This window comes from Anopheles aquasalis, chromosome Y (assembly GCF_943734665.1).
Source record: "Anopheles aquasalis chromosome Y, idAnoAquaMG_Q_19, whole genome shotgun sequence".
Taxonomy (NCBI): domain Eukaryota; kingdom Metazoa; phylum Arthropoda; class Insecta; order Diptera; family Culicidae; genus Anopheles; species Anopheles aquasalis.
Genome location: NC_064879.1, coordinates 1,729,854 through 1,757,771, shown reverse-complemented (window position 1 = coordinate 1,757,771; position 27,918 = coordinate 1,729,854). Strand labels below are relative to the sequence as shown.

General features: G+C 51.3%; 3 protein-coding genes across 3 annotated transcripts; all 3 read left to right on the top strand.

Moving 5' to 3' along the window:
* The first annotated feature begins 206 nt into the window (after positions 1-206).
* Positions 207-5,451, top strand: LOC126579818 (uncharacterized). Its single transcript, XM_050243449.1, has 4 exons — positions 207-373; positions 2,974-3,165; positions 3,240-3,548; positions 3,616-5,451. The coding sequence occupies exons 2-4, from the start codon at positions 3,049-3,051 to the stop codon at positions 3,688-3,690; spliced, it is 501 nt and encodes a 166-aa protein (XP_050099406.1). The 5' UTR covers positions 207-373; positions 2,974-3,048; the 3' UTR covers positions 3,691-5,451.
* Positions 5,452-7,151: 1,700 nt separating this feature from the next.
* Positions 7,152-11,605, top strand: LOC126579994 (lipid storage droplets surface-binding protein 2-like). The gene is made up of 3 exons (XM_050243812.1): positions 7,152-8,197; positions 10,166-10,609; positions 10,683-11,605. The coding sequence occupies exons 1-3, from the start codon at positions 7,966-7,968 to the stop codon at positions 11,090-11,092; spliced, it is 1,086 nt and encodes a 361-aa protein (XP_050099769.1). The 5' UTR covers positions 7,152-7,965; the 3' UTR covers positions 11,093-11,605.
* A 3,815-nt stretch (positions 11,606-15,420) lies between these two features.
* LOC126579993 (frizzled-3-like) lies at positions 15,421-27,265 on the top strand. The gene is made up of 2 exons (XM_050243811.1): positions 15,421-16,087; positions 24,650-27,265. The coding sequence occupies exons 1-2, from the start codon at positions 15,812-15,814 to the stop codon at positions 26,936-26,938; spliced, it is 2,565 nt and encodes an 854-aa protein (XP_050099768.1). The 5' UTR covers positions 15,421-15,811; the 3' UTR covers positions 26,939-27,265.
* Positions 27,266-27,918: the final 653 nt, after the last annotated feature.

Here is a 27,918-nt window from a genome sequence, read left to right as displayed (position 1 = left end):
CTCCTCCGCCGGCACGGAATGCCTTGTGCATTCGATCGTCGTACACTCTCTCTCTCTCTCTCTCTCTCTCACACACTAACACACTGACCAGCAAACGGATGATGCACAAGCGAGGGAGCGAGCTAGTGGACGTGCGCGCGCGCGATACCACGCCACAGCATGCAGAACGGCGCGCGGGAACAACGTCGCGGTGTACAGCGGCTCTTGGTGCCATTCAAGTTTGTTCACTCGAGCAGTGCAGAAGTCAGCCAGTCGTGCGAGCCGCCCAACCCCTATTCACTTCCGGCGCAGTGTGCAGTCTCTGTCTCTGGTGTGTGTCTGTGTGTTTTGTGTCGCGATACAAATCAGCGGGCGCCACGATCAAGATCAACAGGTAGGTGACCAGAATGACCAGATAACGAGTGGCAAATAGGGAACAGGGGATGCACTCAAATAACGCGTACTAAAAACGAAAAAACAAGAAACCACGAACAACCAAAGCCTTCTATCAACATGTGTTGCTGTTGCTGAGTTTTTTTTAGCGGGGGGGGGCTCAATTTTCTCGGCGATGATGTCATGCACCCCCTCACGCGCACCAAGAACAGCACAACAGCGCTCGTCATCACTCGCATATTCTTTGGAGGCACCCCGCCAACCCTTTGCTTGCTGACCGGCCCCGGGCCCCAAATTCCGGTGTTTATTTTTAAACCATCCTGCAGCGCGATATGGGCCGAGACGCCACTGCTGCTGCTGGTGCTGCCCAAAAAGCACCCGAGTTCGTTCCAACAACCAAAAACGTTCCAGCTGCAGCTGCGTCAGGTTCGGGGGGAGCTATGGAGCGAGGGAATGGGCAGCTGGTCTGAGTCGCCTGTCTGTTGTGCTGGAGACAATCCTTCGATTCAATGGCACGGACAATGGCGCACGCTTGCTACCATTTATGGAGATCCTTTCGGTGCCCGCGACGCCTCAAGGCAGCACAGCTCAGGGCTGCGGTGTCCTTGGCGATCGCTCGCGAGCTGCTCGGAGGGAAACGTGTGCTGACCTACTTAAGTGCATGCGTGCGTGCATGCGTGCGTGCGTGCTGGTAGAGACACACACACCACACACCACAGGGGTGCAAGGGATGATGATCTCATCTCATCATCTGCTGTTGCGTTGCGAGCATACCCGATGCAAGCATGCGTCACTTGTGTTCTAAAGGGAGGGGCGGGGAGCGACGACCCTTCCGAGTGGAATATATGGGTCACTCCGCCATCTCCCCTCTAACCCCGTTTATTTTCCAGTTCCCCAAAAACCGCCCCGTGTGTGGGTGGTCTGTTCGTTCGTTTCCAAAAATAAGAACCGAATGGCAGCACACCAGTTGCCACCCCACCCCCCCATTTGTATCGAACAGAATGCTAGTGAGCAACTGAGAGACAGAAGCGGGCATAGTGGAAAGGTTGCAGCGATGGGATGCAGCGATTGGAAACATGAGGGCTGCCGCTGTTTTTAGTGAATGCGGCGCTGATGCCGACTCTCTCTCTCTCTCTCTCTCTCTCTCTCTCTCTCACACACACACACACCAGTTCTTCGGTGTTGTATCGATGGGATGGCGGGAGGAAGGGGTGGAGATTGTGGCTGTGATAGAGGGAGATGATCGTCATCTCGCACGTGTTGCGCGCGTGTGTGCAGGGTCGTCTTTAGCCTCTTGGCGGGCCTGGTCACACTATGATAACGGGTAGTTGAGTATTGTTAGTTACTTAAAACTCCTTCCACTTCCCCTTGCTCCCATTAGTAGTAACCCTGTACCATCCTGCAAATAAGAGACTGCACTTGGCAGTTGAACCTCTTCAACGACTCAAGGCAAAGTTCTGTCGAATTCTTTCGATCATGTCGTTATCCCAAATGTAATCAGCAATGCGCCCTTTCATCTCCTTTTTTGCGAACATAGGGGAGAAGTAATCGGGACCCCTACAATAACAACAAATCAAATTTTTGCATGGATGCACGAATGAAATTTTATTGATTCATAATTGTGTCGTACAAGATGAATAAACATTGTAGTGACATAACTTTACTTTCGACAGTTATTTAGCAATACCCCTCTCAAGACGATAGATATTCAGTTAAACGATATTTTAGAAAGTAATTTATGAACCACTTCTTAAATAATCGTCGCGGTTGAAGAGGCTGCCTCCTAGATTTAAGTTGCGCAAATTCATTTATTACTTCTTCAAAATCTATTACCGCTAGTACCTCAGATTCAATTGACATCAACGATAAGGAATTCAAATGCTCTTGCTGCATTACATCATCATGCATTAATTCATTTTTAATTCGTTTTAATTTTGAAAAAGATCGTTCTCCGCTCCAGTTAGTTACCATCAAACTTAGGAAAACTCGTAGAGCTATCTCTACCTTGGGAAAAGTGTCTTCGAATCGGTTTGCATTCATAATGTGATAAATTTGTAATATAGTGTGGGGTGCTTCACTTTTTAATTGATACCGTTTTAGATATTCTGCCAAATGAAGACATTCTGCTTCTAATTCTTTCTTATTTAACTCTTCGTGATACATTTCCGCTAGGACGTTAGGAGTCATATTTTCTTTCTGAAGATAGTTGTTAGTTTTATCCATTCTACCTAATATACAGCTCCAAAATTCTATCAAAATGGTAAATTCTAGTCTTTAATTTTTTCCTTAATTAATTTTTTCCTTAATTAATTTTAATTAATAAATTAATTTTAAACTTGCTAAGAAGCTCCATACAACCTAAATAATTACCTTTGTTCGGAGAACCTAGGATCTCACAATCACCTCGAACGCAAGCCCTCGTGAAGCCAAAAAATTGTCAACTTGTACTATTCTTTCAGAAAACACTTCTCCAATAGTGTACTCCCACCCATTAACTTTTCCGTTGAATTTGATTTTTCACGCGGGCTCGAATGTTGAGGCCAAATTTGCTCGCAAAAAAAATGTCTGATCGTTTTTCTATTGTTTTCATCTTCCGTGCAGCATAAAAGCCATAAAGCATAAAGCTCGCGCCCTCGTGATCCTCGCTCCCTCTAGCGGCCAACAACAGAGAGCAAAATGTCGCACTCGGTCGTGATAACGCGAACCACCACCACCACCACCAGCACCTCCCATGTGGTGCTCAACACCGGTTACCTACGCACAACGCCCGGTCTGCTGAAGCTGGCCCAACTGGTATGTAGTCCCTTTCCCTCCCCACTCCAACTTCTTCTTCTTGTGCGCTTTTATCACTCGCTCTCCCACTGCAGATCATCGGTGCGGTGAATGTTGGGCTGGTGGCTTACTACATCCGGCGCTACCCGGTCTCGAGCCTGCCGACGAGCCCCGAGTTCTTCTTTCTGCTGATGGCGGTTGCCTTCCTGATCGGTACGTTCTGTCTGCTCGCCTCCTGTCTCGTCTCGCTCAGCACCGGTGGCATCATCTCGAAGACGATCTACGAGCTGATCTACCACACGATCGCTTTCCTGCTCTACCTCATCGCCTCCATCATCCTGCTGGTGGACGTCTCCAACGGCCGGTACTGGACCACGCTCAAGGACGCCTACATGGCCGCCTCGGTACGTTCGCGGAATGCATTCGGTCTGTTTGGTCGCCGCTCACTTTCCTCCCTTTTACTCCATTTAGATTCTCGGTCTCATCGTGTCCTCGCTCTACCTCTTCAGTGCGCTCCTGGCGCAGCGATCCTACCGTGGCATCTAAAGCGATCCTAACGTGGCTGATGATGCTCGTCCACGATGTCTTATCTCGAGGCTCGAATTTCTATGTGCCCGACGCGCGTACTACCGAACGCGTGTTTTTGTGTATTCGTTTTACGTTTTCCAGAATTTACTTAATTATTATCCATTCATTGTATTTAGTGTGCGAGTGTGTGTATGTGTGTGTGCGTGTGTGTGTATGTAGAACCGATGGTTCCGTTTTACCCCTACCCTACTAACGTCACTAGACCGTGGCCGTATTGTTAAGCGATAGAGAGACAGAGAGAAAGAGAGAGAGAGAGAGAGAGAGAGAGAGAGAGAGAGAGATCTTCCAAACAAACACGAATGTCTATTTTTGGAACACATAAATCGAACCTCCATGGCCCTATACGTGGGTCTACACTGAGTCCAATATATTCTCATACAACTTCAATCGCTTTTATTTTGTTGGCGGTACAGCCTTTTTTCAGAGCGTTTTTTTTATTACTAATCTTGTAGTTATCGGAATATGCTGTTGAATTACATGGCTCCCAACTTTACGGGGAGTTTACGAACTTTAAACAAAAGGCTCATACACTACTGTGTCGCAAAAGTAAAATGAATTTCGATTTTTTTTTATTTCCTGTTTTATTCCTAAAAACAAATCTCGACCCCTTAAAAGTAATCCCTCCTCGATGTAATGCACATGAGCCACCGGATTTTCCAGCTTTGGAAATACTTGAAAAATTCGACTTTATGGATGGCCTTCAGCTCCTTCTTCGCAGCGGCTACAAGTGACCGCACTAGCAAATACCCTGCAAAAACCATTACACTAGCTGCATTGCTTTACTCTAGAACAAATAACTTTCCATCTGAGAACACAAAGTTCTCGTCCAGCGCGCCGCGATAGAAGAAGAGGCACACAGACACGTAATTAGCAAACTACCGTTACTAAAAGCTAAATATTAAGTAAACACTACAAATTGGCAGGAACTTGGAACCATACTTGATACTTGAACTAGTTGCTGTAAGAATACCAAAATCGTCCAGCAGAAAATTGTATGAGAATATATTGGACACGGTGCATAAGGGTAGCGTTTGCTACCGCAGGTGCCTTCGGTGGAGATCGAATGAGCCCACCATACCCATCCCGCCAAGAGACAATCCTTCACCTTTCTTCCATCACCTTCCCGAATCATCGGTCATCTGTCCCCAGCAAGCGTGCTAAAAGCAAAAGTACTACATTCGCTACCAGCCCTCGAACGGCCTATACATACCGCAATATTGTTGATGCATTTTATTTTTAAAGAATAATGGACTGCCTGTACGCACGCGTCTGCCATACCGTCCAATATTCTTCCGCTGAGGACGACATAAAAATAGGAATCTTAAAAAAAAGGTACAATTTGGTCTAAGCAATCTTTGCTAACTAGAAAAAAACGATCACATTCTAGAATTCAGTCCAGAGCACTTATTGTTCCTCCGTGTCGTTTTATAAACAATCGGTTGAAATTTCACAACACACAATGAAAATGGGATGGCACTGCTAGGCTGCCTGCCGAGTAGAACCCGAGCCGACTGCCAGTATATCAAGCCATTGTATTGATTAGTGTTTCAATGTAGCGTGTAATGTTGGGCGTTTGCTTTATCGCTAGCATCGGTTGTGCTGCGGTTTTATTTTTCTTAAATTTTTGTTGCTAATCTACAGCAATACCGTGTAAGTGGTTCTTCGGCTTCTACTTCTGAACAACTTGCGAGTTAATAAAGTGAAGAATTTTGATTCCGATTTGTTTTTTTACTATAAACCTTGCCGACTTCCGTGTTGTCTTTTGGTTGTTGGTGTTCCCGGCGTGTCTCCGTCTCGGTACACCAGCAGTTTCATGCAAAGATCCAGACGAGGAAAGCAGAGCAGTAAACGCATTCGTCTAGACACAGCGTCCCAGCGCGGTGCAGCTGCATCGGAATTGCATCGTTTGACCTACTTTCGGGTTAATACCCCAACCTCTCCAGTAACTCCAGCTCTCACCTCCCAACCCCTTTCACAGTCCACCGAGCGGAGTGCAAACTCCAAGTGTGGAATCCATCAAATCCAAATTTGGATATCGAGCAGCTCCCCCCCAGACCGTGACCGATGAACTGCCGCTGCTGATCGCCGCTTATCGCTTCACGCAGGGCCGCGCTGTATCCAGGCACTCCTGGCAAGAAGAGCGTAGTAACCGAGTGCGTGTGTGTGTGTGTCTGGTGTTGGTTGACGTAATGTTCGACGCCCCGGACGCGCTCCGAAGAGACGAGAGGTCAAAGTCCGTGCCTGGCGGCGACACAGCGTCGAAAGCAGACGACGCGTCCAAATCGACGGTGGCTGCGGCGTGTAAAAAGGGCGTGATGACACAGACGCACGGAGGTTGGTCTAGGCACCGGCATACACGCATACCGGCAATGGCACCGACACCAGGAACCCTCTCCGGGTGTCAGGATCATCGCTGTGTTTTGCTGTTGCTTAACTTTCACTTAACTGAACCGGTCCGCAAGCAGAACAGTGTCGCATCTGTTAAACATTGAAAGACTCGAACGTCCCGTGGGACGATTTCGGGTCTTTTATCGTTTACCAGGCCCAAATCTGTTCTGTTCTAGTGCTTGCGGGTGGTTTGTTAGGCGTTAGGCACGCCCGAAAGGTTGCTCTGTGGCAATATGAGATGATCTGATTGTAGGCGATGCACATGGCCATCGCGAAGGTACTCATAGCGATTGGAAATGCTTGTACGCCGGGCTGTTGTCCGCATACCCAACATCTGGCACCGTTCGCTGCTGCTACTGCTGCTGCGGCTGGCTGGTGCAATAATGCACAGCAAAATGAAACAAGCCACAGACAGCGACGCTGAGGGCAACCGGAAGCATCTGCACCGTTGGGAGGTGGTCCTCACGCCGGTGACACACGGTCCCCGAATGATGACGGTACCCCCTATGACGGGGCACAACGCGGGACTGGACTTTGGAGCTTGTAAGGGGAGAAGGCCACGATGATGCCACCGCCCGAACGGCCTGCGGCTCACGTGGCGCTGCTGGTGTTGGTGACAATCAGATCGGATCGGATCGGATCGGCGGCAGTGGTGGTGGAGGTGGAGGTAGCGACAGCTTGGCGACCACTGAGCTCTATTAATCAAGATCCGACTGGGCCTGCAAGCGCGCGGGGTCAAAGGTGAAACCGTGACGGCTGACTACGACGTGCCTGTGCGTGCGTGCGTGCGTGTGTGTCCGCGACCGCGGGTTGCGCATATCGGCGCAGCGGAAGCAGAGGTGGGCTCTCTCCCTGTTCCCCTACCCTCTATTGCCTTCTCCCTCGCTCCGGAACGAACTCTCGCTAATCACTCGCCCCGTTCGCTGGACGCGTTGGTGTGCGCGTTGATAAGCGGCGTGGTGTGTCGTGTACAACCCACAACCGGGGGCATCCCGTATAAAAAGCATCGATGGTTCGCTCGAGAACGCCAATTCATCGCGTTGTTACCGTTCGCTCGCAGGCGAGGCTCTACAGGTCACAACACCACCAGCAACAACAACAACAACAACAACAACAGCAACAGCAACAGTTTCCCCATAGGGGCAGTGCGTGTGCATTTGATTGGCGTGATCGAAAAATACACCCACAAACCCAGAGAGGCGAACGAGTGAAGTGGGGCAGAAGAGCAGAGTGCGGCAGAAAACCGAAAAAGCAGACACACCAAAGAATCCAGAACGTTTTGGTCGACACACCGGCACCGGCACCGGCACCAGCCGACGCCTAGAACACACCCATACACAGAACAGCGCACAGCGTCTTATTCTCACGATCAAACCAGGCTCCGCGATCAAGATCGGTTGCTCCACTAAGTCACCGCGCGAGTGTAGAGCGCGTACGGGAAGCGTACGGGGTAAGAACAAGAGCTTGAGAGAGCGCGAGAGACCGGGCACGGATCTTATCACGGTGCGATTGCGCTGCACACATACCACCACTCCACGCAGAGTGAGCGCACACTGAGAGAGAGGCCCTAGGCTAAGGTGATCGCCGACGGATCGAGAACCGTTCTTTCCAACTCCGGCCAGCGAAGAGACAGCAAGCAGTCCGCAGCAGCAGCTCCACTTTAAGCTCGTTTGATTTGGAATCATTTTTTTGCGTACAAACGATTTCGTGTGCGTGTGTGTGTTTGTGTGTGTGGTTTGTGAAAGTGTTAAACTGTGCATTACGTAGTGGTTGCGGTGTTTGTTAGTGCATTTCTTCCTTCCAAAAGAAAAAAAATCGATCAACCACCGGCTTTTGCTTGGTAAAATGTCGTCGAAAGTGCAACAATCAGCAGAGAACGGGAACGGTGCCGCCAATGGTGGCCAGCAGCAGCAGCAGCAGCAGCAGCAGCATACCGGCACCGAGCCAGAAGCCAACACCGGGGGCACCAATGTGCACGCATTGTTGCCGCACCTTGAATCGATCGATCGGATGATGGGACTGCCGGTAGTCGACGCCACCTGGCAGCAAACCCAGATGGTGTACGGACGGGTCAAAGGTAGGTGTTGGCGGACGGCCGCCATTTTCTGATCTGATTTTTAGCATCACTTTTTTTTGTTTCGCATGCGTCTCCATTTTGTGATTAACTCGGTAACTGCGTAATGGTGTGGATGGTCTGGACGTCAAGTTCGATCGATGGTCGCCAACGTTTGCACGTATGTTTGAGGTTGGTGGATTGGATGAGCAACACAAAACGACACCAGCATCAGCGAATATCGGGTGCTAAGATGACGCATCAGTCTTCTTTACTCGTGGGAGAAAGAGAGAGAGAGAGAGAGAGAGAGAGAGAGAGAGAGAGAGAGAGAGAGAGAGAAGCGTGATGAGTTGTACTGAGCCACTCGAGACATCCGCAAAGTCCAAAGTCCAACCAAACTCATCGGAGATCACCCCGGATCGGCGTTCTGTTCAGCCGCATTCCGGCGATGCAACCCCTACTCCTCGGTACTCCGGTCTCTATCGTCACCGTCCCAAACGGAACCGGTTCCTTTCTGGGTGTTGTTGTTTTTATTACGCCTGAGCCTGCTCGAAGAGCGCACGCATTCGTTCGCTTCGACGACGACGACGACGACGACGACGACGTTCCTGTCTTCCTTGTTACTCCTATCGGTTAGAAGCGGTGCAGTACTCCACTTCACGGAGTGTTGCTGGTGCGCGGGCGCGCACTCACTGGTTTCCTGCATGTGTGCGATGCACCAACGCCAATGCGCTTTGCTGTGTATGGCTTCATCGACTGCTTCGAATGCTTCGAGGGGGTAGCGACAACGACGACGACGACGCAATAGCCGCGTACATACGATTCCATGTTTAGTTCGTTCCTTTCCTCTTCGTCGCGGCCTTTCACGACCCCGTAGGAAGATGTTACCGCGGAACCAGCGCGTTCTGTATTGATTCTGGCCCCCCCCCCCGGGGGCACAGGGAGAACACTGTGCCCTAGATCTCTTAGGGCAGACACACGGCTTCTTGGAGTAGTGTGTGACGGCAGGCAGTAGTGCAACGTGACCGGAACCGCGCCGCCATTTGGTACGGGTTCGACTTTGCCTTTGATTGAATACTGCGCTCTCGTCGGTGGCAATTTGGTGCCTCCCTGTTATTTATTATATGGCTCGGAACAGCGCTGCGCTGGTGCTCTACTACTACTACTACTACTACTACTGCTGCTGCTGCTGCTACGAGCAGGAGCGAGTGGACGATCATTAATTGAGTCAATCAACCCCTCGCGCCCTGTTGTTAGAACTGGTCAGGCGAGATCCGTAGATGCCCGACCAGACCAGAGAGCCCGATCACCCCCGGTTCACCTCTGTCTCACCTTCCATCCCTTCTCCATCGGCATCGGCGGTTCGTCTTATCAGGCACCATTCCAGGGACCCGCTCTCACCGTTATCGTCGTCGTCCGCTCTTGATAACGCGACTAACTGCCATGTGACCTATCGCGCGCGGTCTTCCCGCTATGCCTTCTCAATCACCCACCTCCCCACCTTTTTGCATCTACCAATGACATGGTTATTAATACCGACCGGCGGTGGCCGTGGAATTTGAACCTCGCCGGAACTGGTAATCTCCTTCTCCATTGTGCTCGCTGGCTCTCTCTCTCTCTCTTTCTCTCGGTCTCTCCATCTCTCTGCTTGTCTCTTCGTCTTATCAATGCTCCTCGTTGCACTGCTGCACCTCCTCCACTCCTCCGGGAAACCGAGGATCCGATTGATAAGCGTGGTCGACGACGACGACGACGACGACACATAACTTCCTTCCACCACACCACACGCGCCATCAGGTGGACCATCGCCATCTTTGAACGTCACCGTCGACCGGAAGGTCGCCATGTTGTTTTGTGCTTTTCTGTGATTTTGTTTTTTTGTTTTTTGTTTGGTTTATTAAAAACAGCGCTACGCCGATGAGCCGATCGAAAGATGTTAAACTGAATTGATTTGACGATTCTCTTTGCTTTTTCTCCCTCTCTGTCACACAGATTCGAATCGATTGTTTACTTGGGCGCTCGGTACGGTGGAGGATTTGGTGTGCCGGGCGGCGAACGCCTCGGCCCCACTGGTCCAGTTCGTTGACCGTCCGCTGCAGCTCGTCGACCAGACGCTGGTGCGCGGTATCGACCGGCTCGAGCTGAACGCGCCGATCCTGAAGGAACAACCGGCCGAAATCTACCAGCAGGCCCGCACGCGCGTCCTCGAGACCGTGAAACCGCACATCGAGCGGGTGTGCGACCTCCGGTCCGCCTCGCAGCAGCGTGCGGCCACACTGAAGGAGCTGTCCTGGCGGAAGGCGAACGAGGTACTGGCCACCCAGTACGGTTGTCTCGCCGTCGACGGCCTGGACGCGACGGCCACGGTAGCGGAGCGTCTGCTCGACTACTATTTCCCCAAGACGGAAAAGGACGAAGAGTTCGAGGACGATAATGGTACGCGTGAAGTGCGTGGGTTCAAACCGATCAAATGACTCACTATCACCCCTCTTGCTATCTCTTTCAACAGCACCGGTTGGCGCGAAGGAGGATCCGGTACTACACACGGTCCAGACCGTCGGTCGGCTCTCGAACAAGGTGGCTCGCCGCGTCTACCGTACCGTGTCGCAGCGCGTCAAGTCGCTCGGTTTGCAGGACGTCCGGGACTACGTCGCCACGCTCGTTGCGGTCCTGCGCCTCACGCAGTACCTCAACTTCATCAACGAGAAGCCCTCGTTAGTGGAGGAAGATACTACCAGTGCGAACGGTCCTGCTGCTGCTGCTGCGACCTCCTCATCCTCTCCCTCCTCTTCCTCCACCTCCACTTCTAACACGGAAACGCCCAAAACTACCACGATCCCCGCCAACGACGACGTCTTCACCATGAGCGTCACCACAGCCGTAGAGGATAACACGTTGAAGAAGAGAAGAGTGCTGTAATGAAGAGAGGAGAGGAGTTGGAATTTTTTTTTTTTTGTTTTTTGTCATATGCTAGGGATGGAATGATAAATTGGCGCAGCAGCAGCAGCAGCATCCGTAGAAGATACCCATCGCCAATGGTGGTATTTCGCCTATGGCCTAATTTTACACCGAGTGGCGCCAACCGTGCTGCGTGCTGCCTGTTTACTTTTAAGAAACTCGGGTGATTTGCACCAAAGCGGTGTGACCACCGGTTGGTCCACGGGGAGGAGAAGGGAAGGGGAGGCATGAGTTTTTGAGCAGGAGGAAGAAGAAAAAAGCAATATATATATATACATAGGAAGCGGTGCAGCAGCTCGCCCTGTCGCCCGCTAGGCCTGTGTCCTGGCGGGAGATTCGTGGGCACCCAGCAACGAGCTGCAGAACTAGAAGATAAGTTTATAGCGCAAAGTAAGAGTGTGTGTTTCATTTCGGAAATAAAAGATAAGGTAAACCTGTGTATGGGGCCACGATTGTGAGTGGCCTCCGCAAGTACTACATAGCGTAGCGCTCGATTGCGACTCGATTGCTGCTCAACCGATGACCGAAATGGTATGGTTTTTTTTCCCCCGCAAAAGGGTTCCCCGGACAGTGGCTCCGAAGCACCTCCACTTGTGGCTTACTCCCGATGCTCCCGATAGGGCTCCGAAGAAGAGCGGGAGGGGGATCCAGCCAGGATTCTCGTGAAACAACATGAGATAGGGGAGCACACAAACACTCCGTTCGCCGCGCTTTTTTTTGCGCAACAGCGTGCTCAATTAGTTCAATCAGCGCAGTGGATCTCCTCTCCCTGAACGGGTCCACTCGGTGCGGTGCGGTGCGGTGCTGGTGCGAACCAGGACGGAACGCTGCTGATACGGACGCGATCTGGTAAATAAAACCAACAACAACAATAGCAACGCAAAAAAAAACGCAAACAAGCGGCATTACCATCGCGAATGGGGTGGCGAGCGATCATCGTCATCGCTCGCCACGGTCCAAGGTTTCTCCCTCTCTCTCTCTCGCTGGCTAGCCCCCACACCCGCGTCATCAGGTGAAGGATGAAGGGGGGGGGGGGGGATGATGGGCCGCCTCTTCCCCGACGCCCCTCAATGACGAGCAGGGAGCTCGCGGATCACGCCACTTTCGCACTTTGTCCGCCTCGCTCAATCGCTAAGAAGGCATATCGGCTGGAACGACGTCAAAGGAAAAAGAAGGGGAAGATCGCCGACGAACGACGAGCAGTACGTAGCGTCGGCTGACATCATCGAACTCTCGAATGGAATGGGCTGGATCGGAGAGTGTGGGGTTTGTTTTGGCATGCTATTGCGTGTGTTGGTGTCCTGTTTTGCCTCAGCTCATCGCGGCGCTATACACGATGAGTAAGCTGCGATACGAACGGCCCAGAAAGCGGAGGGCGCCCCTAGCTGTTTCCAGAGAGCAGCACGACGACGTGGCTGCTCGTATGACGTAGGTGAGTTTGAGGCGCGGACTTGGAGCGCCCGCGGTTAATTTGGTTTTGGTTTGTTTAGTGCTTTAGAGCTTAAGCGCGGCGAGAACGCGCGGCTGGACTTTGAATGTCGGGAGTTTGTGTATCTGGACTGTACCGGACGAAGCAACACGCTTTGCTTACACACACGCGCGCACGTACGCGCGAAAAAAATACTTACCCCTCGGTGTGTCTCGGTAAGTCCTCGATCCCCTCGTCGTCGAAAGGTAGACATTGTGGGGTTTGATAAGAAATGCTGAGCTAAGCTTCCCTGGGCTAAGGCATCTGAACTCAATGAATTACGGGAAGGGGTGAAAGGAAGGTTCGCTTCGACATCCCGGTCAGGAAAGCTGACAAAGGAGCAGCAGCGTAGGATGTGTGAACGATGTTGTGTTTTATTTTTTAAATTTATCTAAGGTTAACGTAAATTTTACCAGAAATAAACAAAAGGGTGTATTTTTAAAGCACGATCATCGTTCGTACGATCGATTCCGCAACAGCAGGGTGTTTTCGGCCAAGATTTGCTCTAGGCTAACGTGTAAAGCACCTCACCTTTTTCCTGTTTTCCGATATCGGGCTCGATGATGCTATCTTCCAGGGTAATTAGTAACATTGCGAGTAGCGTGCTATCGTAACAGTTGGCACCCGTGCTAAAAGCGTGCCCGAGAAACAGGGACGCTCCAACGATTCGACGATCACCAGGTCTGCCAGGGCGCGCTCAAACGCGGGAGGGTAAAATTCAAGTCATCATCAAATGTTTACCGGATCGGGAGGGGATGCTGCTCGGTGGTGACGAGGTGCATACTTGTAGGGGTTACTTATGTTTTTTGATCCTGCGTCCAGACCAGCAGAATATCGGACCAAATATTAGGTTGGCCAATAAGTCTTTTCGTATTTTGGCAATAGTTGGCTTTGGAGTCGCCCAGCTCCACCGTTATCTATCACATTATGTCATATCGTACCACATTGCTTTAAGGGACATTTGATGTATCTTTTAATCAAAACAAAACACAATGTGCAGAAGTGGACAAAAAATTATACCTGTTCAAAGATGTGTGAAAATAGTGAAGAAAATAGCGAATTCCTTCCCTATTTTCACACATCTTTGAAATTTTTCTATAAAAAAGGGAAAAATGCCACGCTAGCCACCAACGAAATTTGTGAAGTTTTGCGGGGACGATGCTGAATCAGTTCGTGTGGTACAACAATGGTTCGCTCGTTTCCGTTCTGGAAATTTTGATGTGTGAAAGATGTACCTCGCTCTGGTCGACCTTTCGTTGCTAAAGTCGATGAAATTAGTGAAAGGATAGACCAGGATCATCACATAAGCAGCCGTGACATCGCTAAGGAACTAAACTTTCAGCATCAAACGGTTTTGAACCATTTAAACAAGGGTGGCTACAAAAAAAAAAGCTCGATGTTTTATGCGAATTGTCTGCGAAAAAGTTATTGAACCAAATTAACATCTACGATTCTTTGCTGAAAAGAAATGAAATCGAACCGTTTCTGAAGCGAATGGTAACAAGAGCCGAAAAGTGGATCAAATACGACAATAACGTGCGAAAAAGATCACCCACCTTGATCCAAGATCAGACCTTGCACCATCGGATTACCGCTTGTTTCGTTCTATGCAAAACTCTCTTAGTGGAGTACGGCTGGCTTCAAGAGAAGCATGTGAAAACTTCGTGTCCCAGTTTTTCAACGAAAAACCACGCAGTTTTTACACTAAAGGAATTATGTGTTTAGCCGAGAAATGGCAAAAGGTGGTTAACCAAAATGTATCACATTTGGTTGAATAAAGTGGCTCAAAGCCGGAAATATATCCCTTTGAAGTCTTTCTAAAAAGTACGACAAGACTTATTGGCCAACCTAATATGTGCCAAGTAGTCGAGAAAGCTGCTCAAGATGCTCGGTGGAATGCGAACTACCCGTTCTTACGGGTAGATACGTTTAGCGCCTTTGAGTTTGATGGTGTAATTGCAAAGTTTTGTGGGATTAGTAAAGCATAAGAGTGGAGAATAAAATTTATTAAAAAAAAAAACTCAGCTGTGGAATATATTTAAAGTTGTAATTATATGCAGTAAGTATACTGCTGTAACCCGATGTAATCGGTTATAAATCGTTCTTTCCGATTTCCTGACCAAAAATTGTGATTTTTCTGCCCTAAAAAAGGCAGCTACAACTTATGTTGGCTAGCAGTGTATTTCTAAAAAATGCATAATTTTAGAGATTAAATAGGGCGAGTGGGTAAAACTCCTTCCTAACCTTCCCCACGTACCGCCTCCAAGATACTTTTAAATATCCGGCACATTTAATACTCCAGTTAGCCACTTAAAATTCAGTTACAATCCCTTGAAATTATGCAATTTGGTAGGTGATGTAGATATTGGTTTTTTACCGACATAATTATGCTCATGCTTGAGTATCAATTTTTTGTTTACTTATCTTATTTCTTTTACAATTTAGTAGTGCAATAAAATAATCTTTTTTTGCATATCTCAGTCCCTTTTTATTCACTTAACTGTGTTTTCCCATTACCGTAGGAAATTGGGCTTTTGGTAAAAAAAAAAAAAACAGTCGCAAACGGCAGACTGTTCCGGGCTGCGGGCCGGGCCAGGAAAATGTCTGTTTGCTTCTACTCTCAAACACCGGTTACGATATTTACTGCCGGTCACTGTATCGAGAGGCACGCACGAGCAGGATGCGCGCTGCTGTACGCTGCCTCGCTCACGCAACCAGAGACAAGCCGGGGGCCAGGTGATGATGCTGGCGGCGGTGATGGTGGTGTCTGAGTCGCGCGAAGCGAGCGAAGCTGCCGCACCACAGCTGCTTGAACCGTCACGTAGAGCGGATCGCTGCGCGCGGCGTCGCTGGCGAATGAACTGGAAGCGCCAAACGCTCCGCAGTGCTTGTTGTTGTTGTTGTTGTTGTTGTTGATATGCACAGGCAGCAGTATCCTGCTGTGTGTTGATCCTACGAGTGTGTGTGGGTGTGTGTGTCTGTGTGTAGCTCTTCGTTGTGTACGTGGGTGTACGTGTTCGGTGTGTCTGTGGAATTGGAGTGTGCGAGCGTGCTGGTGTTTCCTGTGCGGGCGTGCCGGCCGCGAGGATGTCCGCGTGCCGGTGCTACTAAGGTGCTGCTTCAGCGCCGCGGAGAAGCAGTCCGTTAGCCTGCTATCCAACTACTATCAGCGGCGATCATCCACAGCACACTCGCGAGCGACGCCAACAACCATGACACTGGCTGGCGGAGGACGAAGGAAAGGACGGTGGCGCCAGTGGCCGCTGGCCCTTGCCACACTAGTGGTGTCCGCGCTCAGCTACCACGGTGGCACGGTAGCCCTGGAGGAGCTACGGTGTGAACGGATCGCACTCGGTGCCTGCCAGAACCTCGAGTACAACATGACGATCGCTTCGGCCGACCAGCACGAGCCGCTGCTGTTCGGTGGCGAGCTGCCACATCCGGACAATGGTACCGCCCGGGTGCGATGGGTCAGTGCAGAGCGCCTGGTAAGTGAAGTTCCCGATGACACGTCCTTCACGTCCACCTCCAACAGAATGCCTTCGATCAAAGGACCCAAAGGTGTTGGGTCCAACAATCCAATCGATCAACCCTCTGCGCTGCGCTCACCAGCAGCCCACTCCTGCCTGGGCGAATGGGGGGGGGGGGGGAGGGAGTATCGGGAGATGAGGCAGCCCACAATCCTCCAGGGCCTTGCCCGGACGTCGTAAGATAAATTACGTCACAGATAACGTCCTGTCCTTTCCGTTCGCGGCGCAGATACGACGCATTAGCGATGCGACCAGGACCAGGGGCCCTGGTCTGCCTGCTGGCTGGGTCAGGATCATGGCGGCATTTCACTAATGCACTGATCCCCCCCCCGCACCGCTACGAGCTTTTCGATCTCGACTTCTCGGGGGACGCGCGAGGCGCTCATTTGAAGGGGGTTCCCACTAATTAGTATAGGCCTACCGCCGCCACCACCACCACCACCACCACCACCAACACTGTGGGCGGCAGAACATTTTGTAGTCCGTGCCAACCCCGGCACCCCCAAATGGTTCTTCTCCAGTCCAAAGCCGGAATGGAATGCTTTTGGGACTTTTGGGGTGAGATAAAAGGCACGAGGAATGGACGAAAAGCGCTAAGCCGCTTTGCGCGCCGGGACCCACCAGCACCCCACCAAACACCCGGTGCCCGGGTGCTGATGTGAACGATGAAGGAAGAGAGAGAGAGAGAAAGAGAAAGAGAGAGGAAGGAAGATGGAAGCGATTCTTGCCCCCCCCCCCCCCCCCCACCCAGAGCCCGCTCTGTGGTCGTGGCGGTGTCTCGGTCTCTTTTGATCTGCCGCCGCCACCGTTCGCCATCATCATCATCATCATCGGCGGCAGCAGCAGCACCAGCAGCTCGATTCCTCGACGATATCGACGGTGGATGTGGCAGTGGTGGTGGTGGTGACGATAAAATAAAATCATTAACGTTCGTTAGAGTGCCATTACCGATCCCTTCCCCCCCCCCCCCGCCGTCTTCTTCGTCTCCCTTCATCCCATAACACCCCCCCCCCCTTCCCCCTCCCCAACAATTGGCGTCTCTCGCGTCTCTGAAAACGCGTCTTTGAAAACGTCGCGGTCCGCCCGAGCCACACTTAATCCTCTTTCCAGCCCAGGAGTGGCCAGGTTGATCCTTTCCGAGCCGTTGGCCGGAAGGGAGGACCCCAAACCGTTTCACACCTTTCGGGGTGTAAGGGTGTGTACTGGGCTAGCGAGGGGGGGGGGGGGGGGGAGGGTAGTGCTACATTTCACACATTTCTTTTTCGGGTCCTCGCCGCTCCGCTGACGTTCTATATGTGGCCGGTCTATATGGCGGCCCCGCGGGGGGCGAATAAGGTGCGAACTCCGCGCGGTTCCGGATGTGCCGCATGTGGCACACACATACACATGCACAGCCACATCCACGGCCACGGGGTGTCCACACAGCGGAGAAGCGATCCCGCGATCCTTGGGTCACGCGCCGCACCGGGCCAGATAACCAGGGGCACAACAACTCCGATGTGCGATCGATCGCAAAGAAGCAGCGCTAGTATGTGTGCGTCGAAGTCGAGTGCGCATCCAGCACGCATCCATCCGGGCCATGTGCGCCGCTCGCTGGTGGAGGGCGAAGGGGGGGGGGGGGCGGGGGCGGGGGTGGCGAGGTGAATAGGGGAAGAACGCTGTCGTGAGGAAGGGGGGGGAAGAGGGGCGAGTATAAAGCGACCGACTGTGGCGGCTTTGATCTTCCGACGAAAATGCCTTACCTCTCTCCCCTTCTCTCTCGCTCTCTCTCTCTTTTCTCTCTCTTCTCTCTCTCTTTCATGCTTCTGTTGCCTTGGGTCTATCTGTGTGTGCGCGCGCGCGCGTATCTGTTTCTTCCTTTCTTCCTTTCTCTCTCTCCCTTTCCTCCTTCTCTCTCTCTCTCTCTCTCTCTCTCTCTCTCTCTCACTCATTCGCTCGCGACGTTCTGCTGCTCTTCATCAATGTACGATGCGCTGAATGGTGGTTGAGGAAGGCAAGCAGGCCTGGAAAGAGAGAGAGAGAAAGAGAGAGAGCGCGGGCGCGTACGCACGCCATCGCCGGACCCTACCATCAGCTCCTCCTACAGCCCTCTCTTCCGTCCCGCAGACGCCTTTTACTCATCATTCTGTCTCGCGGACGCACTGACTCGGTTCGAAAGAGTAGAGAACAGCAGCAGCAGCAGCAGCAGCAGCAGCAGCAGCAGCCGCAGCATCAGCGAGCTGGAACGAACCGCAAACATGTTAAAAAGAGAGAGAGAAAGGGAAACAACGAAGAAGGATTGGGAACGGGTGCGGATGCGGGCATATTCCCGTTTCTTTTGCTCGTCGCAGCCCGTCGTCGTCGTCGTCGTCGTCGTCGTCATCGTTGTGGTCGAATGCCCGCCGCGAATCGGCGGCCGGCAATTTGGCGGCCGTTTTCATCATTCCAGATCCATTCCAGCCCCCCCCCCTCTGGTGGTGTGTTTTGCTCCGTTCTCGCTGCATTCGGCGGCACTGGCGGCGGCGGTGGCGGTGGCGGCGGCGGCGACCGTAACTCATCCATCCTCTTTCATGGTTTTTTTTTTCAAGCCAAAGGAACGAAGCTGGAGGTTTGGCTAATGGTGGAGCGCAAAGCACGGGGATGGGCATGACGAGAAATTTGTGGGGTGGGTGGGGCGCGGTGGTAAAGGGTAGTGCGCCAGCAGCAAGTGTTTATACGAGCAACACTCGTGCAGGCGTGAAAGAGAAAACCGAAAGAGGGTAAGGGCGGCGCAAGGAGCAGGCAGAGTGAGAAACGGTAGTAAAAACGGGTGAAGCAGAAAGGGTTGAAAGGGAGGAGAGGGTTGAAGTGGGTATGGGGTTGGGTATGGTCTATATCGCTCACGCTCGCGCTTCGCTGCACGGTCGGCTCGATGTCAAGAACCCTCGCACCGCACCGCACCGCACCACACCACACCGGTTGGGCAGCGAACCGATCCATTCCATTTCCATTACCCCCCCCCCCCCCCGCGCCTACCCTACCCACCTTCCCCCCCCCCCCCCCCCCTGGAGCACAAATCATCTTTCGAGCAGTCGCGGCAGAAGATCAAACGCGGTACGCCGCCGAACGCTCGAACGCTCGGGCGGACATTCTTCAACCTCCTATCCCTTCCCCAGCATTCACCGCCCATTTCCCTTCCCTTGGCACTGGCACTGCGGAGTTCTGCTGGCGTGGTGGTGGCGCGCCAGGGGCCATGTGGTGATGGCGGCAGCAGAGAGGTACTTGACGAACGTACGGCGGCGATGGTGGCGGTGGCGGCAAATCAATTATCTGGGAGACCGTTGGAGCGGCCCTTTTCAGCGGTGTCTGTCGCACACACACGCGCACATACAATCGCGGGGCGCGTCTCTAATCGACAGGTTCTTCACCGTAGGGAGCGCGCCCGAGCGATAACAGGCCCGCCTGCGATGCGTACACCGATAAGACCAGCGACACTGCGTGAGAGAGTACAGTGTAATGGGGGAGGGGGGGGGGGGGGGGAGGGTTGTTGGAGGGTTGCGTTCATGTGGGTAAAACCCTTAGCAAAAACCCTTTTGCGAACCCCGTGCACGATCACGAACTCTCCAGCAAATCTATGCTGTTTGCTCCGTGGCTGTGTGGCTGTGTGTATGTGTCTGTTATCGAGCAAACAACCAAAAAAAGAAAAGAAAAAAAAGGATTTTCCGGCAGAGTGGCAGGAAGGAAGGATGGTGGGCTGGGAGAGCGGGCGAGCCATAAAGCAAAGAATCAAACTCGGTGGTGCGATTTTGCGCATCAAAGATCAGTAGCCGCCGCCGCCGCCACAGCAGCAGCAGCAGCAGGTTGGGTGGTGTGGGTGTCGTTCATGGGGTGTTGATCCACTCCATTCCAGCTAGTTTCAATCCCCAATCTAGTTCCATCTACAGTGGTCGGCATAAGCAAAAGCCCACCTCGGGGGTCCACCACATTTACGTCTGTTAATTCGTCGTTTTCGTTCACAAACGCCATGTAATTTTATTTTTTTGCAAGATGCACTAACATTCTTCTTTCCAAACCACTTGCTTTGAGCTTGATAGGTTTGATAGTCTCGTTTTGAAAATTCTTTAAGTGCGAGATGGTCGATTATGTATATGTAAGTATATTATTGGGACTCCGACAGAGCCCTGTGGCAACTGTGTCTTTAATAGGGCTTTTATTTACATGTTTTAATGTTTTACGTGCCCTCCATTATTGTTTACACATGTTAAATCCACTTATCCTAGCATCTCCGGTAGAAAGTCGATTGCGCGCGGGTTTTTGCACGTGGAATGGGTGTATCAAAGGACATCAGACCCTATGCTCATCAGAAAACTGCTTGTTAATCGTTGTTTGAACCAAGTCCTTCAACAGATATTAGCAGAAAAATTATCCACAATCGGAGGGCAGTTTATGGCATGCTAATTAATCACCAATGTCCTAGATCAGTAGCTTACAGTTTCAATTTCAGACGCTCTCAGAAGACGGTTTGGATTGGAAAATGTAAAAATATTTCCAGACATTAAGAAATCATCGAAAGTAACGTATCTATTCAATCATAGGATCCCTTTCGATATCAGTTTTGGAGCGAAGTATGCCACGAAAGATCAGCTCCACATGAGTGCAGGAGCGGATATGCCATAAGACTTTCGTTTCATCTAAAACTAAGCTGAATTGTTTTAATTTCATCCGGAAATATGTTTTATTTTTAATAGTTTAAATATGAAGGCTCGAGAAGTAATTTATTGTTTTTAGAAACATCAATTAAGGTAATCAATAATCAATTAAAGTCAGTTGCAGGTCACAATGAGCCACGGTGAGGGTATGGAGCTGTTTTTCAGTTCAATTAGAATGTTGAATGAGTAAAAATAACAGTACTCTGTGAGCTGCGAAAATTATGTTGACGCCCGGAAGGATTTTTTTTTATTTATTCAATCAGCGTATGGGCCCGAGGAAGCAATTTTATTGAGCAATAGAAAAACAATTTTAAACGAATCGCCAAAACCAAAAGTTCTTATTGACAACCTCATCGTATTAATCGTCTAGAATCACGTTCTTCAAGCTCAGATTGAGAATTTCTGGGAATTTTTATATAAATTGCCGTTATAAACGATGTTTCTATTAAACACTATTATTTTACGAAGCAATACGATGAGAACAATCTCCAACATATCTGAAAACATGTCAAAGACATGTCAAAATGGGTACGAATGGAAATCTGGGGTAAGAGTGGCCCTTATCAATTGAGAAACATGTTTCCTTACCGGTGGGCTTTTACTTTTGTCACATTCGTGATCGACCATCTCGCACTTAAAGAATTTTCAAAACGAGACTATCAAACCTATCAAAGCTCAAAGCAAGTGATTTGCAAAGAGGAAAGTTAGAGCTTCTAGCAAAAAAATTACATGGCCTTTGTGAACGAAAATGACGAATGAACAGACGTAAATGTGGTGGACCAGATCGAGGTAGGCTTTTACTTATTCCGACAACTGTAGAATATTTAGTTCTTTTTTGGGGAAGACTATTTAAAAACTTCATCCACGGCATCATATTTATGATGGTGCGCCTGCGAAAAGGTTCTTTTTTCCGGTGGCCGTCGTAGCTGCGTGATGCGTCATCAGAAAAACACACATCGATATTTTTTTCATCGATTATAAGTTTATCCAGGTACCCGATCCAGGTATCCGATTTTTGCCAAATTTTTGAAGTAGAAAAAGTGATCATAATAATCAACCCGGGTTCGTTGCTTAATTCTTAAGGGTCAAGTCTTTTGATTCGCAGCAAAAACAGTGCCCATCGTATCTACGTGATGGGTCATCAGAAAAGTACAAATCGATACTCGTTTGAAAGATTATAAGTTTATCTAGGTAGCCACGTCCAGTTTTTATTAAATTTCGTATTTTTCGATTTTTGAAGTTCGAAAAGTGATGCTTTTTGATATTTTTCCTAAAACCACGATTTTTAAAGATTTGTTTAAAAAAAAGTATCAACCATTTTCATGAAATCTCGACGGGACTATCCAGCGAAGAGTGTACAGATTATGTGTTAAAAATTTCAAATCGATCGGTCTAGTAGTTTTTACGGTATGATGGGCACCGACTTTGAAAACGTTGGTTTTTGGGAAACGCTCTTAAAAGTAGCGAGCTGCCTGGACCCTTCTATGAAACGCGGATTTTCCAAAATCTATAACTTTGTCAGTTTTGCTTCGATTGATCCAAAACATTTTCACAATACTCTTGAAAGGATCAGCTTGGGATCAGGGAAAAATGTTAAAAATATGTGTTATATAAAAAAATTAAATACCAAAGTCCCCCCTTAACTAAGACATTTGGATTGCGTTTTCTTGAATTCAACAGATTTTCTTCAGTGTTACGCCAATTAATTCGCGAAAGTTGGGAATGCGAAGCTCAAAAGAATCGTAGGGCAAAATCAGGGAATCTACCTTGATTCTGGTGCCTTTGAAATGCATTCAAGCCAAATCCAAACTCGCAGGGATTTTGTGGGTGCCCCACCAGGGCGAGGCCCTCGGTATGTGCCCATTGTGTGCCCAATGGGAAAGATGGCCCTGTCCCCACCCGTCACCGAGTCTGATCGCACCCCAAACATTTGGAGAGTACTTTTCGGCGTTCGGTGTTTTTGTTGCGCGCAGATAGTAGCTCCACAGACACACTCACGACAGCATGGAGCAGGGGTGGTTCAGGGCAGTAATGTGCCCGTGTACTCATGTACCTCACCCCCAAACACCCCCCCGGGGGGCGCATACGGCCGTAATGTTGTGATCTCTGTCACGCGCTATCCAACTTCCCGTGGCAGATCCCTGTTGGGCTACGTTGCGGCGGCTACGCGCCGGTGTGTAGACTTTGGGTCTTTTCCGCTTTTCCGTACCGGAAACGCCTGTTCGCCAAGGTTCGCTCAAAGGGCACCGGAATCCCGAGGCTTGAATCCCTGGCTTGGAGTTCTGATGGAGAAAAGGACTCAAGCGACTACACGATACAAGCCATCGGATACTATGGTGTGCGTTTGTTTAAGTCCGGGGACTCACTAGCTCCAAAAAGGTGTAACATATAGGGACGAGGGTGAGAGCGAGGCAGGGGATGGGGGTCTAATGGATATGGCTTAATCGATGTTCCGCTCGCTGGGCAGCTTGGTTGGTGCGTAGCGAGTGGCTTCCCTCATAAGCCAGTTCACCCCCGCCTCTTTCTCCCCCCTTGCCATTGCCCAGAAGTCAATTTGCTGCCCCACCCCCCTGCCTTCTCTCCTTCATCCTTCACTTCCACGCCGGCCCCCTTGATCGCGAGCGCGAACAACGGACATATGGAAGTATTAAGCAGCAGAGGCAGCAGCAGGATTAAAGCAACCGAAGAAACAGCGCAAAAGATGTAGCGCAAAAGATGGGGAGAGGAAGGCGAGTGAAAAGGGGTTAGGGTGGGGGGAAATGAGGGAAGAAGATGTGAAACCTTAAAAGAAGTGAACGAACGAACGAACGACGGCGATGATGGCGTCTGGGGAGTTTTTTTGTTTTGTTTTTTTTTGTTGCTTTTATCAAAGACGTGATGCGAGCGGCGATGGAGCAGAAGCAGAAGAGAATGGAAGGCAAACGCAACAAACGGCAGGACGCCGGCAGGGGTGGTGATGGGTCGGCTTTGCGCAGGAACGCGCGCGGACGGCGGCGAAAAGAGAACGTAGAGAAAGAAAAAACGGGCAGGAGGGACACGGAACATAAACAACAAAAACAAAAAAAAACGAGAAAGAAAGAGAGAGAGACTCGAAGGAAAAGGCAGGACGAGAGAGAGAGAGCACAAAATGCGGAGTGCTAGGAGGTGGAGGGGGAGGAGAAAGGCTTTTCAGTATCTTATGTCTCCCCCCCCCCTCGCCCACCGGACCCGGGGCGGCTCACTCGCTCGCTGGTTTTGCTTTTTTGCCGCCTTTCATCTCGAGCGCACTCGAGCATAAGAGTGGTTTTTGGAGGGAGAAAGAGGAAGGAAGAAGGGTGGGCAGGGGACAGGGGAGAAATGAACCGGTTCGCCGGCACGGAGCACAGAGCACGCAGAGCGGGTACGCGTATGCGCTGTGCCCCCCCGGGCTGCTGCTACGCAACCCGCGATCGAGACATTGCTTTGGAGGGGTTAAGGGATGATGGTGGAAGGGTTGGTGTTATAATAATTGAACTTAATAGACCATCATCTCATCATCATTACACCGCAGCGCGGCGCGGCGCAGGGTAGCGGAGCGGCTGGCGACTGGCCCTGAAGCTGAACGGAATGCGAACGAACCAACAAAAAAAAGGGGTAGTTGGGGAAGGGCGGGTTTTGGGTAATGTTAAGGTAGGTGGGTCTTAAGGGACATAAAGAATGCACTGGTGGAGTGGGGTCTGTTGCTTCACATTGGAAATGGTGCCGTGCGGAGCGATCGGTCGATCGGGTTGTTTGTTATTGTTACTGTTTGACAGATGAGTTGAAGTTCACACGCTTGGCATCGCAACAACACTAACGTACTGTCTTATCTCTCTTTCTCCGCTCTGTCACACAGGTTAGTTCGTTGCGTCCGATCATCCGGTCCGGTTGCTCCAAGCAGGCCCTCTTCCTGTTCTGCTCGTCCCTGTTTCCGCTCTGCTCACCGAACGCACCGCGGCCGGTCTACCCGTGCCGGTCACTGTGCGAGCAGGTGCGACGCGACTGCTTCAACGATCCGGTCAGCGCGAAACTGTGGCCGGACTACCTCGACTGCCGTTTGCTGCCACAACCGGAGAAGCACGAGCTGTGTATGCAGGTCGGTTCAGCAGCGGATGCTGCTGCCTCGGGACCGGCGACCAGTCAACCAGCGGTCCCTACGGTCGTTACGGAGGTCCCCCTACTGGCCGGTCAATCGCAGCCGGCGTCGGCATCGTCTTTGGCGACACCGCCACCCGTTCAACCACCGTCTGTTGTCGCGACCGGTTCAGCCATCGTCAATGGGTGGCCTCCGCTGAACCTGAGCTCGTTTCTGAAGCATCACAACCACAACACCCATCAAAACGTCAATCACCTCAACCAGCAGCAACCAGCAACAGTGGGAAAGGCCCCGGAACAGCCGGGTTGGCTTGGCGGTGGCTCACTCGTGCTACCATCGGAGGATGGACGGCGGACGACGGAGCTACTGTTGGAACGGTCTGGTGGTGCGCCCGGTTGGCCCTGTCCGGTGAACTACAGCCTCGAGTATGATCGGTGCGTGCCGCGGTGTGGTCCCGCGATCGATGCCCTGTACAGCCGGGCCCAGAAGGAGCTGGTCGAGTGGTGGACGCTCGTCCTGTCCGCCAGTTGCTTCATCTTCACGCTGATGTCGCTGGTGACGTTCTGGGCTCGGGCAAACGGCCGTCTCGACTATCCGGACCGGCCGATCCTGTTCATGGTGCTCTGCTACAATCTGCTCGGTTTGTGCTACCTCGAGCGTACCATCCTGCACCAGGGCGGTGACCACCGGTTACAGACGGAGGTGCGAACAGGCGGCGGCGACGCAACACCAGCATCAGCAGCAGGTGGGGGAGTGAGCAGCACCCTCGACCTAGCACTCATGCTGATACCTTCGGCGACTTCGGACTCGGTTACTGGCGGTGACGTTTCGGCGGCGGCGACCGCTGCTGCTGCTGCTGCTGCTGCTGCTGTTGTCGACTGTACCATCGCCAGCTCGCAGTGCCTGGCGTACTACATCATCAAGCACTACTTGCTACTGAGTGCCAGCACCTGGTGGTTGATCTTTGCCCTCTGCTGGTACCTCAGCACGGCCAAGCAGTGGTCGAGCGAGGCGCTCGAGCGGCGCTCCGGTCTGTTTCACGTCCTTGCCTGGGTCGTACCATTCGCCGTCCCGATCGTGGCGCTGCTCCGCGGCAACATCCAGCGCTTCGAGCTTACCGGCTTCTGTACGGCGATCGGGCTGGCCGAGGAGCTGCCGGCGCTGGTACTGCTGCTGAGCGGGGCGGTCCTGGTGCTGCTGGCCCTGTGTGCGCTCGGCCGACTGCGGACCGGCTGGAATCAGCGGGCCCACCTGTCGCGCCTCTTTGCCCACGTGCTGACGTTCGCCGTCTGCTACCTGGTACCGGCGGTGGCGGCCACCGTCTGTCGGATGCTCGAGCGTGTCGAGCACGAGCTGGAACCGTGCCTGGTGGCCGGGGTCGGGGCCGCCGGACGGTGTCCCCGGACAGCCGGCTACTTCTCCACCCTGCCGACGCTACTTCGGCTCGCCCTTACCCTGCTCGGGGGTGGTGGCGTCGCTATCTGGCTCTGGGTGCGCCAATCGACCGATCTCACCAGCGGTACCGGTAACAGCGCCCTTCCGAAAGGGTGCACTACCTCTGGTTACGGTTACTGTTCGCCAATTAACACCACCGTTGCTCCGACGACCGATCGATGTTCGATTCGGAAGGTCGGACCCGGCACCACCGGTACGGTGCGGACGCCTTCACGCTGCTCCAGTGCTGCTCCGGCTGCTGCTCCGGCTGCTGCTGCTGCGCCATCATTGCGGACTACTCGGACAGCAAGCTCACAGCAGGCGACCACGCGCACCTATACAACCACACGGGCTCCTTTCGCGGTGCAGCACCAGCCAGCCAGGGCTGGCCGCTCGCTGGATGGTGCGGCCAAGACGCACAAGTACTGCTACGTGTACCAGCCGACGCACGGCATCCCCAACGATCTCCATACAGCACGGTCCGCACCGCAATGTGCTGCGGCTCGAACGCAGCAGCAGCGACAGTCGCAGACGCCAGCTGGCTACGTGCCGGTGCGCACCGTTCGCAGAAGCTTTCGCCCGGTGGGGCCACTCTCGATGATAACGAGGATTTGAGCGATGTGAATGAAAGGGAAATGAACAAGGGGCAACGATGTGGGTTTATTTAGTAAGTAAAATGGAAAAGAGAACTCGGAAGAGAGTCGGTCGGGAGAACCGAAGAAACGGTTCGGAAGGATACCGAATCATGCCAGCGGTGGCCAGCTTTAACTAGTGGATAGTGTTTGGAGTGTAGTGTAGGTTCGGGGGCGATAGTGTTGTAGCATAGCTCGTAAGGTGAAAAACAAGCAACCCACTGAACACTCATGTTATACGTTATGCTCCATCTCTCGTTAGCACGCTAAGGTCTCGTCTTTTTAAATGAATAAAACACCCAGAACGGAATCACTATTTTTACTAGAATCATTCTTTTGCTAAATAATCATTTACCTACAGTGGCGTTTCGTTTTGGCGTCACCCATCATCACAGGCAAAAAGTGTATAGATTATTTGTAAAAAATTTCAAAACGATCGGCCTATTAGTTTTTACGGTACGATGGGCACCGACTTTGAAAACGTTGGTTTTGGGAAACGCTCTTCAAAGTAGCGAGCTTTATGGATCCTTGTATGAAAGGCTAATTTTCAAAAATCTGTATCTTTGTCAGTTTTGCTTCGAATGATCCAAAATTTTTACACAGTGTTCTTGAAAGGATCATTATTAAGAGAAATGTGTTAAAAATATGTGTCGCAAAAAAATTAAATACCGAAACGTAAAATTTGAAAACATTTTCCCTAAAATATGTCCAAATATTCAGGAAAAGTTGTAGTTTATTATGGCATTTGCAACAAAAATATAGGTAGATAATTTTCTACAAGCGCAAATCATCAAAAATGAGCCGTTTTTGGAGCGATTCAAAAGACTTGCCCCTTTAAGCGACGAACCTTTGAAGTTGAATACGCGGTGTTTAGCCACGAAAATTCGAGCAGAATTGACCAGATGTAGTGCTGGAGTCGTGCTGCTGTAAACGCACGCGTGGCCAATCAATATCAATCCCCCA

Bases quoted from the DNA above. Each gene is read 5' to 3' on its own strand.
- LOC126579818 (XM_050243449.1), top strand. From the start codon at position 3,049: ATGTCGCACTCGGTCGTGATAACGCGAACCACCACCACCACCACCAGC. The intron at 3,166-3,239 runs GTATGTAGTCCC...CTCCCACTGCAG, and splicing joins TGCTGAAGCTGGCCCAACTG to ATCATCGGTGCGGTGAATGT. The intron at 3,549-3,615 runs GTACGTTCGCGG...TACTCCATTTAG, and splicing joins ACGCCTACATGGCCGCCTCG to ATTCTCGGTCTCATCGTGTC.
- LOC126579994 (XM_050243812.1), top strand. From the start codon at position 7,966: ATGTCGTCGAAAGTGCAACAATCAGCAGAGAACGGGAACGGTGCCGCC. The intron at 8,198-10,165 runs GTAGGTGTTGGC...TCTGTCACACAG, and splicing joins GGTGTACGGACGGGTCAAAG to ATTCGAATCGATTGTTTACT. The intron at 10,610-10,682 runs GTACGCGTGAAG...CTCTTTCAACAG, and splicing joins AGAGTTCGAGGACGATAATG to CACCGGTTGGCGCGAAGGAG.
- LOC126579993 (XM_050243811.1), top strand. From the start codon at position 15,812: ATGACACTGGCTGGCGGAGGACGAAGGAAAGGACGGTGGCGCCAGTGG. The intron at 16,088-24,649 runs GTAAGTGAAGTT...TCTGTCACACAG, and splicing joins GGGTCAGTGCAGAGCGCCTG to GTTAGTTCGTTGCGTCCGAT.